At 42.0% G+C, this 19,210-nt stretch overlaps 1 protein-coding gene across 1 annotated transcript in view; it reads right to left on the reverse strand.

Moving 5' to 3' along the window:
- anos1b (anosmin 1b) overlaps positions 1-6,570 on the reverse strand; it is a 45,490-nt gene extending 38,920 nt beyond the window's left edge. The window contains exon 1 of the mRNA XM_053887663.1: positions 6,347-6,570. Coding sequence (XP_053743638.1) covers positions 6,347-6,526 — 180 coding nt within the window. The 5' untranslated portion in view covers positions 6,527-6,570. The remainder of the gene's footprint in view (positions 1-6,346) is intronic.
- Positions 6,571-19,210: the final 12,640 nt, after the last annotated feature.

Raw genomic sequence — 19,210 nt, forward strand, 5'->3', positions numbered from 1 at the left:
TCATCTCCCCGTCTGTCTGTGTGCAACATGACCTGGCCGTCTGTCTCCGGTGAGCGTGACTGGCCAGCTGATAGACCTCCGAGCTGATTGGAGTTACCTACCGCAGAGCAGCTGGACAGACACACACAGCCTCTCTCTTACAAGCAACTCATTCAGGCTCACACTGACCCTTTGCTCAAGCCTGAACCACCAACCATCCACTCATCAGCCCCACAGAGCCAGGAGTGTTTGAGATGCACCACCAAATCTGATCTGCTACATATTTATAGACATATCTTTCCCATCTTGAATTGGCTTTGACTTTAGCATACGGTGACACTCCATGAATCAAATCATCTATATGATGGAAATGATGGATGATGGAGAGTCAGCCTTTATTTAAAGTTTCACTGGTCACTACTCAGGTCATAGACATAAAGTGCAAATTAAAATATATAATTTCACCTGCTCTTAAATGTTATTTCACACTGAGCGACATGAGGAGTAAACATTACATACTGTTTGTCTGTAATGCGCCAGAAGTCTCACATGAGAGCGACTTCTAACAACTGATATTCATTCACTTCACTTCTCATGATTACGGTACGATCCACATCACATCGGGGGCGATGGATACAAATAACTAGCAGGAGGATTTTCATGGTTTTACTGTTTAATGCAACAGATTTTATAAAATAAATGTTCCCCAAAATGCGATTTATTGTACTGCGTGGTTATGTTTTTTTTTTTTTTTTGGGAGGCGGTTTTTGACTCGTAGTGCAAAAAAAAAGTACTTTTGGCAATTTTAATTCTTTATCTTTTTAAAGGACACATTCATGGATAGCTCATTCCAGGAAGCAATTCAGTTCTTACCCAAGTGGAGGGGTCAAAATATCTTGAGTTCACATGCTCATGAGTAAATGGAGTATGGTGATTCATCAGCTTCAAGCATGAGCACCCTGTCTTAGTTTATTCAGGAATGAACTGCATCACAAAGTGGGACTTTTAATACATGTTTGATCTGCTTCCTTAAACTTGTTTTTGGTGATGAGCGGACTTTGCGAAGTGCTCAACAGCATGTTAAAGGGCTTTGGTCAATGTCGCTCCATGGGTGCATTTGAGCAGGTTTAAAAATCAGGAAACTGGCTCAGTCATGTGGGATCCCAAGCATGTGGCTAATTCCTCCCAGTTGCCCCCTCGATGCAGTGCTCCTGTCATATCCAACAAGGACACAGGACCCCAGGCACAGCAAGGATGGAAACGGTCCAAGCTATAGCTTTCAATTTTGGTATTAATGTCTTTGAGTCACCACTTGAAGTGACGAGTCTGTCATAAATATGTCAAGGTTCTTTATAACGTTCTTTTAAGAACCATACAACTGTAGTGAAAACTGCAATAAAAGGATGCCGATGGTTGTAGCGTGCTAATAAGGAGAGGACTGTCACAGTGTGCGCTTTGGAGGGTGGAAACATCAGAGAGCAAATACCAGAGTGAATTTGGCTTTAACCGCGTGCCCTCAGCTCATCAGCACCACAGACCGGCGAGTGTTTCAGATGCACAGACTGATTTAATCGGCTAAGAAGGCTCAAACACCACTTTACAGCTGGACTGTATTTATAGACAGCTACAACAAGACGGGATTTCACATCATGACAACATGTCGAATAAACACACATCAAGTACACAAATGCATGTACGCCAAAGATAAAATTATACTATGACACCATACAAGAGAAAGTCCTGGAAAACCCATGGGAGCAGAAGAAGGAGAGGTGTAAATAGAAAAGCAGTGATTCACATTCTCGTGGCTAGAGAGCAGCCACACACAGACACACCAAAAAACTCGGGCTTCACCCACATAAAGCTTGGGGCCGAAATAAATGTGTGTCTCAGTGTGGTGATATGGGGAGGATAAGTTGAGTTGTGATGATGTCGTTCCTGGAGATCAAAAAAGCTGTTTGCTTCAGTGTCAGATCGAAGACTCACTCGCTGTCGCCTTTTATTTGGGTTGAGGGAGTCAGGCAGTTCCCCAGGATGCGGCTTAAAGGGAAACATGTTTCCGTGTTTGTCAAAAAGTCAAGAGGCTTTTTTGTCCCTGGAACAACAGAATGTTTTCAGCACAGACTCCCTTTGCTAAAAATAGACAACCAAAGCACTTTACTGGAAGCCCTTTGATGTTCTGCCATTGAGAATTCGGACTATTAATAAAAACAGAATAAATTGAGAACACAACTCTGCCACAGCAAATTTCACACACTATATACACCGAAATCCTGTATGTACTATATTTATGATGTGCCTATCATATAGATGTCATGATTTAAGCTATTGAGACATAACTTCTGTGATTTCTAGAATAAGGAGAGATATAATACAATTTTGTCTTTGTAAGATTATTGATAAGATATCATGATATGATTATTGCAAAGGAAAGTATTACCATTACTACTTTAGCACTATAATACTACAGCATCTTCATGCTTAAGAAAATGCATCACATTCTGATGCCTTATTGTATATTATTGTCTATTGACTATTTCTTTCAGAAAATTTGGATCAATTGCATTAGGTTAGTGTTGTTGTCAAGACCGTGTGGAGACCAGAGCACACAGAGACCAAGACCAATGAGAGGGGTTAGACCAAGATCGAGACTGAGACCACACTGTTACAGTGAATGCATTTCAGTTATTGATATATTTGGGGAAAAATGACGACTACTTATTTTACAGTAAGATATGAATGTGTGTGTCTTTACGACTAACAAACGTATGCCTCTGCATTCAATTCAGTCTTGTTCGTGGTCTCTGTCTCCACATGGTCCAGACTACAACACTAGGTCAGGCAAATGTCTGGCTGCTGTTGTAAAACTCTTGCACAGACAGTTCCTACAGGCGGTTAAGTCCAGGTTTAAAAATGAAGTGGGAAATGTTATGGTCTTAAATGAGGAAGCAGGACTTCAGGTGGTTCAAAAGCATTGAACAAAGTCTTATGTAGATCTTATTTCAATTTGCTTAAATTACTTAAATATAAGTGCTGAAAATGTGATCGTGCTTATTATATCCAATGATCAACAAACATTTTATTTGTGTGACTTTGAGATGAACAGTTTTGAATGTTGAGGAGCTTTCAGGAGTAACCTTCTGTGTTGTAGTTGTGATCGCAGGTTGTCGGCCTGGCATGTACATTTTCATGTGATAATGTATTGGACACCTAAAATGACTGTAAATATCAGAGAATAAGATCGGATAGGAAATGACTGTCAAGGTCACTCAACCGTGGTAAACTTATGTGCCGCCTTTCAAGCTACAGGAGGGAATCCTGGACTGCAGAGTGGACACCGACATGAGCCCAGGGACAACAAATCTAACTGAAACAAGTGTGCCCACTGTATTTCATCAGCCCAAATAACATCAATATGCTTATCCAGAGATGTTATTCGACTGTGGGCGCCGAAGATGCTGTCAAATGTAAAATAATATGTAATATAAGTAAAATACATAGCCACAACAGTCTAAATGACAGTTTGGAGTAACGTTTTTAGTTTAGTTGTAAATTACGACACATTGCATTGTGGAAATGTTTCCCAAAATTAGCACACGTTGAATAGAGATGCCATTTTGGACGCATTGTGGAATTTTTGAGGGCACTCCATAGTGGATAAATTTAAACACTAAGAATTCAGACATTCAATTAGAATGGGTGATGGTAAACATAGCTGGCCACACCAAAACAGGAAGAGAATTCAAATGAAGGTATTTGACAGACCACACGGTTAATTCCAACATGACTGCCACAAGTCGACAAATTACTATCATGGTGGACAGTGATTTGGTACTCAGAGAGGAAATCCTGGAGATCACTCGTCCTCCACGGATGGCTAGGAAAAACATCACAGAATTTGATGGAGTACTGAGAACAGTGTTTCTTGGAAATACAGCGCCACACTCATTATGTAGGGCTGCCAACTCTCATGCAAATGAATGACACGCACTCATGCCACACTTCAAACGTCCCGTGCATTTCCAGTCAAGTTCATTTATGAATCAACTTCAGTGCTCCTCCAAACAGCGCAGTTTGAAGTGACAGCAGGCAGGTTCAATGAAATCAAAAATGAATAAACTAACACAGCTACCACTGACTAATAAACAATGGTGATAAATGTGATTTTCTCAATCATGAATCTGCTTGTAAAGTTCATAAAGACTATTGAAAAAATGTGCAGTGATTTGTTCATGAGTTTCATCAGTCAACAACATTAAAAATATTAGACTTTTTATGCGCTCCCTTAGAAGTAAATCTGGCGTTGAAAATGAGTGTGTGGCCCATTTGCTACCACACCGCTTTAATTTCCACCTTGGCTGTTTGATGCTCAACATCTGACTACTGCTCTGCACTTCATAAAGTTTAAACCATGGGTTCCCTTTCTCACACCTTCATTCCACCTACCCCTGCTAAGGCTCACAGATTTTCCAGCAGGAGAGTCATCCAGGGGCCAGCCTCATTACTCAACACAGGTGACGAGAGTTTATTCAGCATGGCTCTGGAGCAGGCCAAGTTTTGCTTTTATACGTGAACATATACAACCCCCCGCACCCACAACACACACATGCAACTTCTTCAACACACCTGAGAGCCATTGGGACTGAACTTTGCGGTTAATGACTTTCCCACCCACTACACAGCATGCACATGCTGAAGCCGTTTACGATAAGTGGCTTTTCATACTTGGTAACGTCCTAATGTCCCTGTTAATCTCACATTCCTCACTACAAAGGCCATTCGCCTGGCGCTTCAAGTGAGATGAGCAATTTTGTCAACTACTATAAACTAACGGTCCTAACATTTTTTCTGGCCACTTTGGCCCCCAAGACTACTGGCACGGGTCAACGCTTGAGCAAGAACAAAAGATTAATCCAAAACATCCTGATGGAAACCACATTGAAGGCATCACACCGTTCAAGTCAAAATCACAGAGTTCAGCTCCAGTATGATTTAACAGTTTCTTAAACAATACACAGAATACATTGCTGGTTGGAGAAACACTTTTTTTTAGCCACAAAAAGTTATTTCCTATACATGGTACAACATCAGCAACATCCTGTCTTTTTAAAGACATATTATGCGGGTATTTATGTGGTACTCTATGAAATTGGATTTGGAGCAGAGACATCACTGCACAAACACAATTTTTCCAGATCCCAGAAGGCGGATATGGCTGCTGAACAGTTATTAAATGAAGGACGAGAAACTCAGCAGAGACATAGAATGTCATAAATACTAATATTAATGAAAGGGTTGGAGAGGCAGTAAAAACATTTTGTGATTCATTTATATTCATCACAATAAAATAATGACAGTCCTGTTCAACCCTGCGATTACACCTGTGAAACAGAGTACCTAAATCACAGCATCCAAGTGAAGACGTTTTGGTTTATGGTGGATCAGCAAGGTTCATAGGAAAAGGTAAAAACAATAAGCAGTCTGATATCCAACATTTGGTCCTAATCTTTGACCATTACCTCATGCTTGTAAAAGGAAGAACATAGACACAAAATGAGTTAAAGCCTTTAAGAACCAAGACACACTACTGTTGTGGGTATTCATTAAATTGGTCAAGAGGCTTACACATTCCCCAGAGATGTCAGAAGACGATTAAGATGTGTGGGTTCAATGACACAATACATCGTCAATCTGGGACAAAATACTGGCCAGACAAAGGAAGGCATATAGAGCGGTTAAACCCTCTCGTGAAACATCTCAGAATCTCTGACAGCGTTGAACTCAATATCACAAATCCCAGAGGGCGGATACAGAACAGCAGGTTTATTAAACAACATGTCTTCGCCTCACCGGGGAAGCAAACAGCAATGCACTCTTATTAAAGCTGGCTGGGCTAGTTTGGCGCAGTGGTTCATATATAGGACATTTTTAGAATTTATTAGGTAAGCAGATCAATCACTGGCTTTTATGTATTCTATATACTGAACAACACACGTATTAATGACCAATATTTTTAATTGTTAAAAGCATTCATTTTGGCACAAGTAATAACAATAATAACTATTATTATTATTGTAAATAACAATTATTATTATTACTATTATTATTTGTGTCTTTGAGACAGATACAACATTCGTGAGCTGCTGGCACCTTCATGTAGCTGCTTTCGAACACATTTTCATCAAATACATATGATGTCAAGTTCAAACATTTCATGTTTCAGAATGTTCATATCTGACATTGAATAGTATGGTAAGCTTAAATGAAAATTTGTGATGATTATGAATGAAAAATAGATGTTGAAATAAGTCACTACAGCTTGAAATGTGAGTCGAGCGGGTCCCAATGTAGGGCAGAGCGGGTTTACCTGGAGGTGTCTGAAGGCGGAGGTGAGCTGGGTCATGTGCAGGGTCAGACACCTGGAGGTACATCTAGCGCTGGAGATTTTCTCCAGAATGTCGTCCTGCTCCGGTGAGCTGCGGCGAGCGTGGGTCACCGCCAACACAGCGGTCAAGACGAGCGCCACACCTGCTCGACGAAGCGACATGATACCGGGACAGAATCAAAGTTGGCTCGGTCGGGGAGGTTCAGTCAGCTCGCGCTCTCTCGCGCCAGTCAGAGTGAAGCACGAGAGTGCCGCTACAACGGCGGGGCCATCAGGCGGTACACGCCCACTAAGGAGGGCACGTTCACGTCACCGAGGTGTAGCGGCGTCACTGTGGCGACGAGATCTGGGGCTCCTGAATTAATTCTGTTCGAGGACGATCTCAGTTCGATCACCTGGACGGGCACATGATGTTTGTTTGGATGCAAATGAAAGGAAATCCATCAGCCGGTTCCGAGCCTCATCATCAGCATATCCCAGGACGAAGAACAAGCTCAGCCAAAAGACAATGCTCCAAATGTAACTTACTCTTGACCTGCAATTCTACCTTGATCCTGATCTCCATTTTGTCTAAATCAGACCTGGGCAAAGTGCGGCCCGGGGGCCATATGCGGCCTGATACCTGTATTTTTATGGCCCGTTTGACGTCAAGTGGTACCTCGGTTCTCGACCACAATCTGTTCCAGAAGGCCGTTCCAGAAGTGATTTGTTCAAAATCTGGATCAATTTTTCCCATTACAATTAATGGAAAAAGAAATAATGCGTTCCAAGCCTTAAAATAGGCTTTTGTAGGAGTGAATGTAGCGTGTCTGCTGCAGGTGCTCTGTTCCTCTATGTGTGTGGCCGCTGCATGTGGGAGGGGTTGCCGAGTGAGTGACGTCTCTCCAGAAGTGAAGAGGTGCCCGGTGCGTGTCCAGCTCTGAATGTGCGCTTCTGTGCAGTCTGGCTGTGACAAAGTCATAAACCATGTCACACTCTGTCCCAGACTCGCCTCATTCCTGTCCCAGCTCCAGCCTCGGAGGTGTAGAGAGCGAGCACCTCCCCTGTGACACTCTACCACGGTCCAGTGTGGAGACAGGAAAGGTTTTACACCTCAATATGAAGAAAAGACAGCCAGTAAATGGAGCTAACGCGACACGTCTGCATATAGAGGCTGTGTTATACAGAATAACAAAGCGCGTCGTGGGTCAGCTGATCGGTCCGCGCACGTTACGTTTTTTCCGGCTTTTTTGGGGGCGTTCAAGTTCTGGATTTTTGTTCAAAATCCGAAGCTAAAAAATCTCAAAATTTTATGTTCGACCTCCGATTTGTTCAAATTCTGGGATGTTAGAAAACTGAGGTACCACTGTATGTTCTCATTTTTTCTTATTTATTTATTTTTTATTCTTTTTTAGTCACCACCAACACGTGGTTTTAAGGGTAAAATTTCCAAAAAAAAATCTTTTCATTGGCCAATTTTGTGTTTTACGTGTTCCTCAAAATACATTGAAGGAATATTGAAAATATATTTTGAAATAAATTGCTTTATTATCATGAACGTTTAGTCCATAGTTGATTTATATTCAAATTAAGTGCATATAAAACAAACTATTTCAATAGTTTAATAGTTTTCATGGCATATTTACACTTCTTAATATCCTCAATTATATTTAATCAACTTATGCATTAACAATCAAAAAATTGATCTCTTTTTAAAAATGAATTCATAGTGTATACATCTGAACAAACTGATGGCACAAGATGATACCGTTGCTCAAGGAACTCAAGTTGCACATTCCTGGCCAAACATATGAAGAGACGTACCAGAGCTGCAGATTAGACAGAGATTTGCTTCTCACAACTAAGAAAGTTTTGTTGTCACCGACTGAATAAGTGTCAAAAGTTTCCCCTTTGCTGATCGACCACTGTAGTTGGCTTACTGGACTGCAGAGCAACATTCTTGTTACTTACATTCGTGTTAAATACAGTTTTATTGATTTCATTTTTTTATTTTTTTATTTATTTATTTGGCTTAAAAAAAGGCAAAATCTTGCTAAATGAAAAATCATTCTCTATTTTATGGTCTGCTACTACATTAAATACACTTCTTTATCTTAATTTATAGACTTCATATCCGTTTACCGACGACCGTTACCCACTTGCCAGTTTTTTACCGTAAAAAAAATTGCTTTTTTGGACAATGAAAGACACACACGCACTCATTGATCACCAGAGTCATGCTGATGCTCGTTGCAAGGGCATGTAACAAAAAAAATGTTGCTGAAAACAGCTTAAATTTCTATGCTTTTGTCCTCTTCCCCCATGCTATTTGATCCAGAATGTAACTTGTGCGACACATAAAGCCACCCAGTCACCGGACATCAAACACATCCGAAAACACTGTCCAACAATACAGGCTTAGCAATCAAAGGGTCACATGTGATTAATAATCTCAATATCAGAGATGTAGAATGTGAGAAGCTTGCTCATAACTCTCAGAGGTTTTGTCAGGCAAAAACAAGTTGAGACACTTCATTCACAGTAATTCAGGTTGACTGCAAATCATCATCTCCTTGTTACTGTCATTCAAAACACATCTGTGCTATTAATTCAGTTTCAGTTTTTGCTCTCAAAGATGAGACTGTATTCATTCAAAACCTGCATTGTTTACTACAGGGATCAAAAGAGTCCAAATTGGCGCGTATAATTCAATAAGCATTATCAAAGAGACCCCAACATCAAGCCTGGAGAGTTCATTACATATAAATCTTAACATTTTAAGCAGGATTTATGAGGATCTGGATCAAACTGACGTTTTGAGATGCAGAGTTGAAAACCCTTATTTGTTTATATGAAATCTAACCCAATAGAAGAGTCATCACTTTTGGCAGGAGATCACTTTTCCTTTTGATTTAGGGGAAGTGCAGTCATATAAATATTTAGTGAGTACTGGCAGGACTCTTGCTGGCCCTGAGCAGTGGTTTTCGTTCCATCCTTTGTGTTTTCGAACACTGTAGGTGAGCGCGCGAGTTGTCATGGTCCAGATTTGATATCATTTGCCTCACTCTTATCCAAATGGATCGCTTGTTCAATTTCAGAATCTGAACTGAACTGAAAGGCCTTGTGTCTCATCCAATTGTTTTATTTCTGTTTAGAATTACAGACCTGTTTTTCTGTGGACTAAAGGAGATCACCAGGAAGGCAACCTAGAAGCATCCTGACCAGGACAACCAGCCACCTCAATTGGTAAAAAAGTAGAAGGAAATGGCATCTTCTCTTTACCTCCACTGTGACCTCCCATCGTGCTTTACTCAATCCTGATATAGGAGGTGTTGCTTAGCATTCTTTAATGGCATTTTTTTTTTAATGGTGTCACAAATGGGATGAGGTTGGATACACGAAGAGTGCCACGAGAAGAATGAATCTACCATACAGTTCACAGCCATGGAACACCATCATAAACAAATCTGTTCAACCCACCCTGAAAGTTTTGTTGAAACACATTTGTCATTTTTCAGAATTACTTGGTTTACAAATGGATGGGGACACACTTGCATGCATAACCTACATGATTAGCAGAGGGAATTATTCACTCCATTACTGAAATATTCAGCTTGCTTGACACTCAGAGTCAAAGGTCTCTCTTGCCCCCTATCTCTGTAAAAAATGGTTTATTAATGAGCCGGAAAGAATCATTGTTGTGCTGCTTTTTGAAAAATAAAAGATAAGAATGGTCACAGATTACAGTTGTTTTTTTTTACCACAGCTGTGGTCTTGACTGATCAAGACAACAGGCTCAGAGTCCTGGTTAAGTTTAGATTTAGGGTAAGAGGCTGGGGGAAGCACTATGGCAATGAGAGGTCCCCACAAAGAGATAGATATAGACATGTATGAGTGGGTGCGTGTGTGTCCTTGTAAAGCTATACTTGTGGATACAAATTCTTGGAAACACACTCGACCTTTTGCTGGTCCCCACAAGGTTGAGCCTCATGAGGATTAAACAAGGATTAAATAACCGTGTCATTATAATTGAATTTAAATTTGGTTTAGGTCCTGTTTAAGGTTAGTTAATAGTTTTTTTTTTTGGTTTACAGTTAGGGGGAGAGGCTGGGGAAAGCCATGTCAATGAGATGTCCCCATAAAACATAAAAAACATGGCTTTGAGTGTGTGCCTTGACCTAAAAGGACCTTGACAGCTTCTAAATCAAACAGCATAAAAATCTATTCCGAATGATACACACTTGCTAACAGACACCCGCACACACAGCAAACACAGTAGTTAGCCATTACCCAAATGACACAAAGACCATTTTCATATTTTCCTTAAACACAGGTCTCAAATTTCTGAACAAACCGTAGAAGGAGCAAAGGCCATTACAGACACGTACTTAAACATCACACACACATGCAGCCACTCACAAATACTCGACACATGCAAGTCTGGTCATTGATTGAAGCCAAATGTCCACGTCGCTCAGCCATTGTTGGTGAGACAGACAGAAAAAAAAGTTCTTCCACACTCTTGTCGTGGAAAACATGAAGCTCACAGTTTCATTCAGACAATGGATTTTATTGGTGATTTAGTCTGTGACAAATGCATTACATTCATTTTCAGGACGATGGACTTTATTTGATCACGTGTAGGCAAACAGGGCATTTTTGCTTTTTTGTGACATTTGAAATTCAATTTATGTTCTTTTTAACAGAATATCAGACAAATGAATGGACGTAGTAAAGAATAAAACCAATCATAACACATTAAAAACACTGAAATTAATGTGTAATTGAGGTGAAATATTTAATCTACTAACTAGCTAACATGGTAACTCACAAACAGAACTAAAAATGCAATTTGTTAACTCCAAGATTTTAATAATATTATGTTTTATGAGATGATTTCATCGTGTGCTCCTTTTCAATCTCTCTAAAACTGTAAGATGAAATGTAAAATTGTGACATAAAAGTGAATTACATTAAATTAAACTACACATAACACAGCATGTAGTGAGAAGTCAACAAGCATTTTACTCAGATCCCCACAGTTTTATTGCCTCCCACAGTTAAAAACTTTTAAAATAAATCTGTAAAGGGGGAATGTTTATGTTCTCCTGAAAGTATCATTCGATAGTTATTATCCACGTAATTACCTTCCCGGTATTAATACTCATATCTCTTTTTGTCTGAGGAGCATGATGTTTCTTTTTCAACCAGTGTTATGAAGTGCACCAACTGGCACTAAATGTGAGTGACCGATTAAGGGAGCCCACTTTGTCTTTGTACAGTTTTCATGTAGAGAAAATGAAACACATTCTAACAAAATTACATAAATGCTATTTTGGTTTTACCCCAGTCCAATTTCTCTTCTTCTCTTCATCTGCACAACTAGGGGTTCTGGATCAGAGCAGCGACCAGACATGAGGAGAACCAGGTTTTGCTCCTCCCATTATTCAATATTAAATGTATAATAAAGAAAAGTAATAGCAACTTCTTGTACACATTATAGCAATTTAACTCAGCATTTAAGAACACATGGTTGATAAATTTAAACGTGTACACATGCGCTGTGTCTGTAGTATCGACACTATATCCAAGCTCCACATGCTCAATTATGGTTGCTTGTTCATGGGTAGTGGTTGCGCATGACGTGATATCCATCCATCCATCCTCATCTGCTTATTCATTGCTGGGTCGCAGGGGCATCAGCTTCATAAGGTTGCGACAAATGCCCTTCTCCCGGACAACACCCACCAGCATGGGGATCCCATCACGCTCCCAGGCCAGTGAAATGAAATAATCTCTTCACCTGGGTTGACCCCTCGGTCTCCTCCCAGCTGGCCGTGCCTGAAACACCTCCCTCACATCCACATGAAATAGCCAACCCACATTAACTGAGTCCTTGCCACGCAGAGAAGCAGCGGCTCTATTTCGAGTCTCACCCTAGTGCCAGAACTTCTCACCTTATCTCATTTCAGATGCTTGCATCCGGGATTTCGTTCTATCAGTCATGACTCACAGCTCATGACCATAGGTGAGGGTCGGGACCAAGATTGATCGATAAATAGAGAGCTTTGCCTTTTGGCTCAAATCTCTTTAACACACAACAGTTTGGGGTGCAATACCGCCTCTGCTGTGCCGCCTCTGCTGTGCCGATTGCCAATCTCCAACTCCCTTATTCCTCCACTCGAGAACAAGATACTTAAACTTCTCCACTTGAGGCAGGAAGTCATTCCTCACCCAGAGACAACAATTCATCCTATTCTAATTGAGAACCATGGCCTCAGACTTAGAAGTGCCGATCCTCATCCCATGTCTATGTAAACCAAACTCAGGATTGGAGACAAAGCACAAGTCTGGCGAAGACCAACTCCCACTGGAAAGGCATTGGACTTGAAGCCAAGGATCCTGACCCAACTCTGGCTCCGGCAACACTGAGATTGAATAGGACACCTCATACTCCCACAACTTGTCCCCTAGGCACCCGGTCATATGCTTACTCCAAGTCCACAAAACACATGTCGACTGGCAGGTCATACTCCCAGGCACCCTAGAGAACTGTTGAGAGAGTGGAGTTGCTCTGTAGTTCCACGGCGAGCATGGAACCCGCTTTGTTCCTCTTGAATTCAAGGTTCAACAACCCTCCTCTCCAGCAATTGCGTCAGGAGTCCCACAAGACACAAGGTCTCGATAACACTCCTTCTTCAGTCGGATGGCTTCCCTGTCGTCTGATGTCCACTAAGACAGTGATACTTAAACAAAGGGCCGTGAGCACCTCCTAGATGGTCACTGAAAAGCAACTGTTGAAACAGTTTTTACAATTAATTCGAAAATCTTATGGCGATACTTTAATTTACATGTTACTTACATCTTCTTTAGAGTTTATTTTGAAAATAAAATAAATTATTTTATTTTATGATATTTAGACATTCTTTTGTCATATATATTTTATTCAGAATTCGATTCATGACATACAGTTTCATAAATTGTCTCAACAGTTTGCATCAAGTGTATTGTTTTTTTCACTAGTAAATTTGATGAATATGACTTGCACCTGGTTCTGCTGCTTGTTGGACCTTTCGATGACAAAAAAATCTTTGCGATGATCACATGGGTTCATGTCATTTCACAAGGTTTTGGTTTGTTTACATCCATTAAATATGGTTATTGAACACAAATGAAATCAAGAGTAATGAATCAGTTCCATTACTTGAATGGGCCCCGGTCCCATTTGTCCAGAACATATGAAAAATCAATCATTGACCTACGACCTAGGGAGCTCTGGTACCAAGTTTCCCGACGTTCAAACATGGTGTGTGTGATGACAGACCATGAGTAGCACAGAAGTCCAACAACAAACAGCTTTTCGGGTTCAGATCAGGCAGCCCGTTCCTCCAAATCACGCTCTCTGACGTGATATGTGCATTGTGTGTATTACATTGTATATGTGCTATGAGATTTGGCTTATGCCCTCCTCACACCACCATAGTTGTGAGAATTCCCAGTCGAAGTTTCAATTCAAACGATTCTTCCAGCTCTGCTTCAAGACAAGCTCTGTCAGCTCAATGTGCCAGACTCCCTCTGCAGGTGGATTACGGACTCCCGGAGTGGCCGGAGCCAGTCTGTGCGGCTAGGGACGACTGTGTCAGGGACTTGGACCCCTTAACATTGGGTCTCCTCACAGCTGTGTTCTCTCACCATGACTCTTCTCCATGTACACGAACTGCTGCACCTCCAGCCACCAGTCCGTGAAGCTGATCAAGTTTGCAGATGACACCACCATCATCGGGCTCATCTCAGATGGAGATGAGTCGGTTTACAGGAGGGAGGTGGAGCGGCTGGTGTCCTGGTGCAGCCACAACAACCTGGAGCTGAACGCCCACAAGACAGTGGAGATGATTGTGGACTTGAGAAGAGTCACAATTCCTCCATCCCCCCTCATGATGGCTGAGTTGCCCTTTCCCATTGTGGACTCCTTTTGCTTCCTGGGAACCACCATCACTGAGGACTCAAGTTCCCTCATCAAGAAGGCCCAGCAGAGAATGTTCTTCTTGCGGCAGCTGAGGGAACTACAACTGCTGACTAAGATGCTGGTGCACTTCTACACTGCCATCATGGAGTCTATCATCATCTTCTCTATCACCGTGTGGTACAGCAGTGCCACCTCCAGGGACAAGTGTAGACTACAGCAAATTGTGCATTCTGCTGAGAAGGTGATCGGTTGGAGACTGCCGCCTCTTCATGACCTGTATGTCTCCAGGACCCAGAGACGTGCAGGTCAGATCACAGCTGACCCTTCTCACCATGGTCATGGACTGTTTGTTTCTCTTCCCTCTGGCAGGAGGCTACGGTCCATCCAGACCAGAACATCCAGTCACAGGAACAGCTTCTTCCCCTCGACCTCAGACTGATGAATTTGTGAACAGCCTTTGTTGGTTGTTATTTATTTATGTATTAACTTATTAACTATCATTACTTTTTTTTTTTTTTTTTTGCACGGTGTACCGAAGCACTTTCCTAGTTGGTGGGATCCTCACTGTCATTGCCAATAAAGTTCTACTGATTCTGATTCTAAGTAAATCCACATAACCAGGGGGAGAAGAAGTAGGACTACCGCAAGATCTTCTCTCTTCTCTCAATCAACTTTGAAAACTGCTTGTCATGCAGAAGTCAATCCATGTAAACCTGGTGCTTTCAGCGTAAAATGACATGTATCATTACAGTGTTCCAACAAAAACAGACGTAACGTATTTCTCTTGTTTCTTTGTGAAATATTTGACCGACAAGAATGGAAACACCATTTTCAGGTAATAATGGCTCCAGCAGCTTCAGCCATATCGGTATTTACAGCAAGATTATTATATCAGCAAAGATTTCCCCTCTTAAAACGTATGATCTCAGCCCGTGTTAGATGTCATGCCATTTGCAGTGGAGCGTGATTCGCCAAGACAACTCACTGAGCAGCTTGGTGTTTCTTCACTGTACAATAAACCTTTTCAATAATATGCTGGAAGTTTTTTCGTTTTATATCATATAGCGATCAAATATTTCTTTAAGCAGATTTATACAATCTCATAAGGAAAGTCCATATTCAAAAGTTAAATGCATAGTAGAGTAGAGTGTTTGTGAAGCCCAACTCATGAATGTGAAATAGAGTTTCTGAATTTGCTCTTGTGGCCACGTACCATGCATAGGTTTCACTCGGATTCCTAATTTTTATTGTCACGTTGCATTTTGTCAGAATGGAATTGTCGCTTGAATACAATATTTCTGAACTGGAAGCCTCGATGAATCTGACTGCACAACCATCCCTCACATGCCACGTGAGCATCACGGCCTTAATCCTGCTGAATTCACTGTCGTTACAAAGGTGTTTCCAATTTCAAAAATGATCTTTCTGTGTTTAACATGTCACAGATCTAATCCTGCCTCACACATCTGTTGTTTTAATCCTTCGTGTCTCGTATTATTAGAGTTGTCAGATTATTCCCAACAGCTGGATCAACAAGGAGCATCTGCAAGTCATTGCCGACATCGCTAACTCTGTTTCTTGACAACAGCTAGAGGGACATCTAGTGATCGAATGACGTACTTGCAATTCTGCGTCCTTCTCCATGTTCTTTTTCTCCGGCGTAGTCCAATGAACACGGGACAAGTCACTGGTAAGGGTCTAGATTGGGGTCATTTTACAATGGCATTGAAAAAAAAATTGGCTGAAAAAAAGAATATAGGCATTGAAAAAAAGAATATTGACTGAAAAACTGAATAGAGACATTGAAAAAAATGTTTCAGCCAATATTCCGCTTTTCAATTTCTATATATATTTTTTCAACCAATGTATATTTTTAAATGCCTATATTCTGTTTTTCACCCAATATTCTTGTTTTCAATGCCAATGTAAGCTGTCCCTGTTCTGTTCTGGGCCCACACAATCTGACAAACACGTCGTTCGTCATTATTTGTTTATTTGACTGTGCTGGGAACTTTTCTTTTAACCGTGTTGTGAAACCTCCAACTCTATGGGGCATAGTTTACCAGCAGCATGTTATGGCACAGTTGCTTAATGAGCTTGTTGGATCTGCAGATCTGTGTCGAGTGAAAACTCCTGAACTCACAAAGCCAGGTGTCAATAAAGTTCATCGAGCCATTTTGTGTATCTGTGTCCTCTGGGATTCTTTTGCCTGGACGTCGATTCCAAGTCCTCGAGCTTTTCTGTCAGTATTTCTTGTCATTTTATCATATCTTGAAGAGCGTCGCTTGCATCATGGCTCCACTGTTCCATCTCCGTGTTACAAGTCACCGTAGCAATGATCGTTTCATTTTGCTTGCTAAGTTCGGGTGCGAGCTGGGTCATTTTCTGATCAATATCGTTCTGTTAGCTCACTTTCTTTTGTTTTGTGACGTCTTCCGTAAACATCTGCTTTGAGTTCGTCTTGAATATTTTGGATCTGGTTACTAATTCAGTCCCGGCCACAAGTTCCATCCACATCTCAAGAGCATGAGCCAGTCTGCTTCAGGTTTTTATGTTGGTTTACGGGAGCATGACAGTTAGGACTTACCAGATCTGCCCCACAGGTTTCACTGGAGGAGGGACCAAATGGCCGCCCTTCTTTGTGGTGCACCAGAATTAGTGGTCTAATTGAACGGAGACTTCAAAACTCCTGCCCAGAGAACACGTCGAAAATCAGGAACCACAGCAATAGATCTCACAAAGCCCCGACCAACACCATCAGAGACAGATGATGACGGAACCGTGGAACCACCACAAAAAACATTGTCACAAACTGATACTGAACGTTTGACAGTACACGAATCACCAGACAGAGAATACTTCCTAGATTTTTTTATTAAAACGAATGTCTGTGGACGGCGCTGGATAGGGACGACGTCTGAAGGCCCCCAGCCTGGCATGATCAGGGCCTCGCTCACCATCCTCCTCTCTCCGTGGGCCACCGTTGTCAGAGGGGCCTGGCCTCGGTTCCCTCTCCTCCTGGTCGCTGAGCGCGGTAGTCGCCATCTCCGGTCCTCTCGCCGCTCCTCCCAACGTGGACCCCTCCGGTCCTCCCTGGAAGTGGACTGGGAACTCGGGCGCTCCTGCCGTCTTTCTGGCGCTCTCCGATTTCTCCACATGTTCAGTGATGCCCTCACCGAACAGCGAGTCTTCAGAGATGGGGACACCAAAGAGGACTTGTCTCTCTTTGTTCCCCAAGCCCGACAGGCCGAGGCAGATGTTACGCGCCGCCATCTGAAGAAGCGGACAACCCTGTCTCCTTATCAGAGAGCATCTAGTCCATGGAGCTGGCCAGCAGTGACATATTGTTGTTCGCTATAGCTAGCACTGTAACACAGTCATACTCTGTCCACCAAAGCATATGTGTGCTGTGAGTGTTTGTCTGGCAGTATTTGCTTCCCCATTGCCCATGGGGAAGTAGCCGGTGCCAGACACAGCCCTAGCAAGTCGCCTGATGGAGGAAGGCCCTTATTCCAGTCGACTCCACCCAACTTGGCATACTGCTCTTACGCGTCCGCAGTGGTCTTGATTTTAGCTGGGGCCTTCTTAATGGATGATAAATTGTAGGTGGATGAATAGCATCAATTCTTTACTATTTGCAAGCCTAAACTATCCCACAAGATGAGAGTGCTATCTGCCAGTGAGGGTGGAAAAATATGATTATAAGTGCACTTGTGGCCATCAACTGAAAACCAAAGTGAACTAAATTGCTTCCAAATCTTAAAGCTATCTGCTACTACACCACACTTTTTATATAGGAAGAGGTGGTGGAGTTAGCTTCCATTCTTAGCCAGGATGGTGGAAGCTCTAAGTTTTTATAGGTAAACATTAAATTTTCTGATGTTCACGGCCCAGTAATAGTATAGGATGTTCAGTAATGCCATCCCACCACCCAATTCAGGCATCAGGTGTTTATTCTGCCCGCAGTAGATAATTTTAACAGCCTAAAACAAATTGAATTTCACTCAACAAAGGTAGGAAATCCCTCCGAAAAATAGTTCTTTTTTTTTTAGTCACAAGCACTCTAAGACAATTAGAGTTTTAGAGTGTGGTCTGAACGAACAAACCATGTTGGACTGAACCTTTTGAAGTCACTGTTCGAACATCACATGCTGTCCAAGACGCTGTGTCCTTGGTGTGAGATGTTTTGAAACACTTACATTTAATTTTGATCTAATTTTGACCATTATGAGTCAACACCCAGGGAGGAAACAGATGGCTGAGGAGAGGAGCTGCGCCTGACACGAGTATCGACGACTGCTGCTGATGTGGAAAAATACCAGATGGAGCCGCGCAAAAGAGACACCGCCTCAACGAAAGTATAAAGAAGAACTGTAGTCATGTTGATGTGTGCTTCTACCAGTGTCTGATCTGTAAGTCACGACTCTCGTTGTTCTGGCAGACTCTACCTGGAGAAGAGCCCGGATCGATCTGTATAGGCCTGGAGAGATTGTATTAGGTCCTGGCGAGGACACCTGATGATTGTGAATAAACGCAGCTTGGAAAAGAACGGAATCCTGATCTTTTGTAACTACCTGGAACAACGAACACGATTGGTAGTAAAGGGAAATAATTAATTAAGCTAAAGCTCCAAAGTGATATCGCTGTGCTTTGAAAGTTGAATAAATTGCTTGGGGAATGCGCGGGTGGATTGGGTAACTTGCTTTGGGAAAGTGTTGTTTATCTCCAGGGGACTGGACGGGGCAAGATGACCGCGCCACACAAGACAGATGAAAACTGTTATGCGTCAACACCCAGGGAGGAAACAGGTAGCTGAGGAGGAGAGCCGCGCTTAATACGAGTATCAAAGACTGACTGTTGATGTGGGAAAATACCAGAGGAAGCTGGCCAGAAGAAGCACC

Source organism: Synchiropus splendidus, chromosome 1 (assembly GCF_027744825.2).
Source record: "Synchiropus splendidus isolate RoL2022-P1 chromosome 1, RoL_Sspl_1.0, whole genome shotgun sequence".
NCBI classification, from domain to species: domain Eukaryota; kingdom Metazoa; phylum Chordata; class Actinopteri; order Syngnathiformes; family Callionymidae; genus Synchiropus; species Synchiropus splendidus.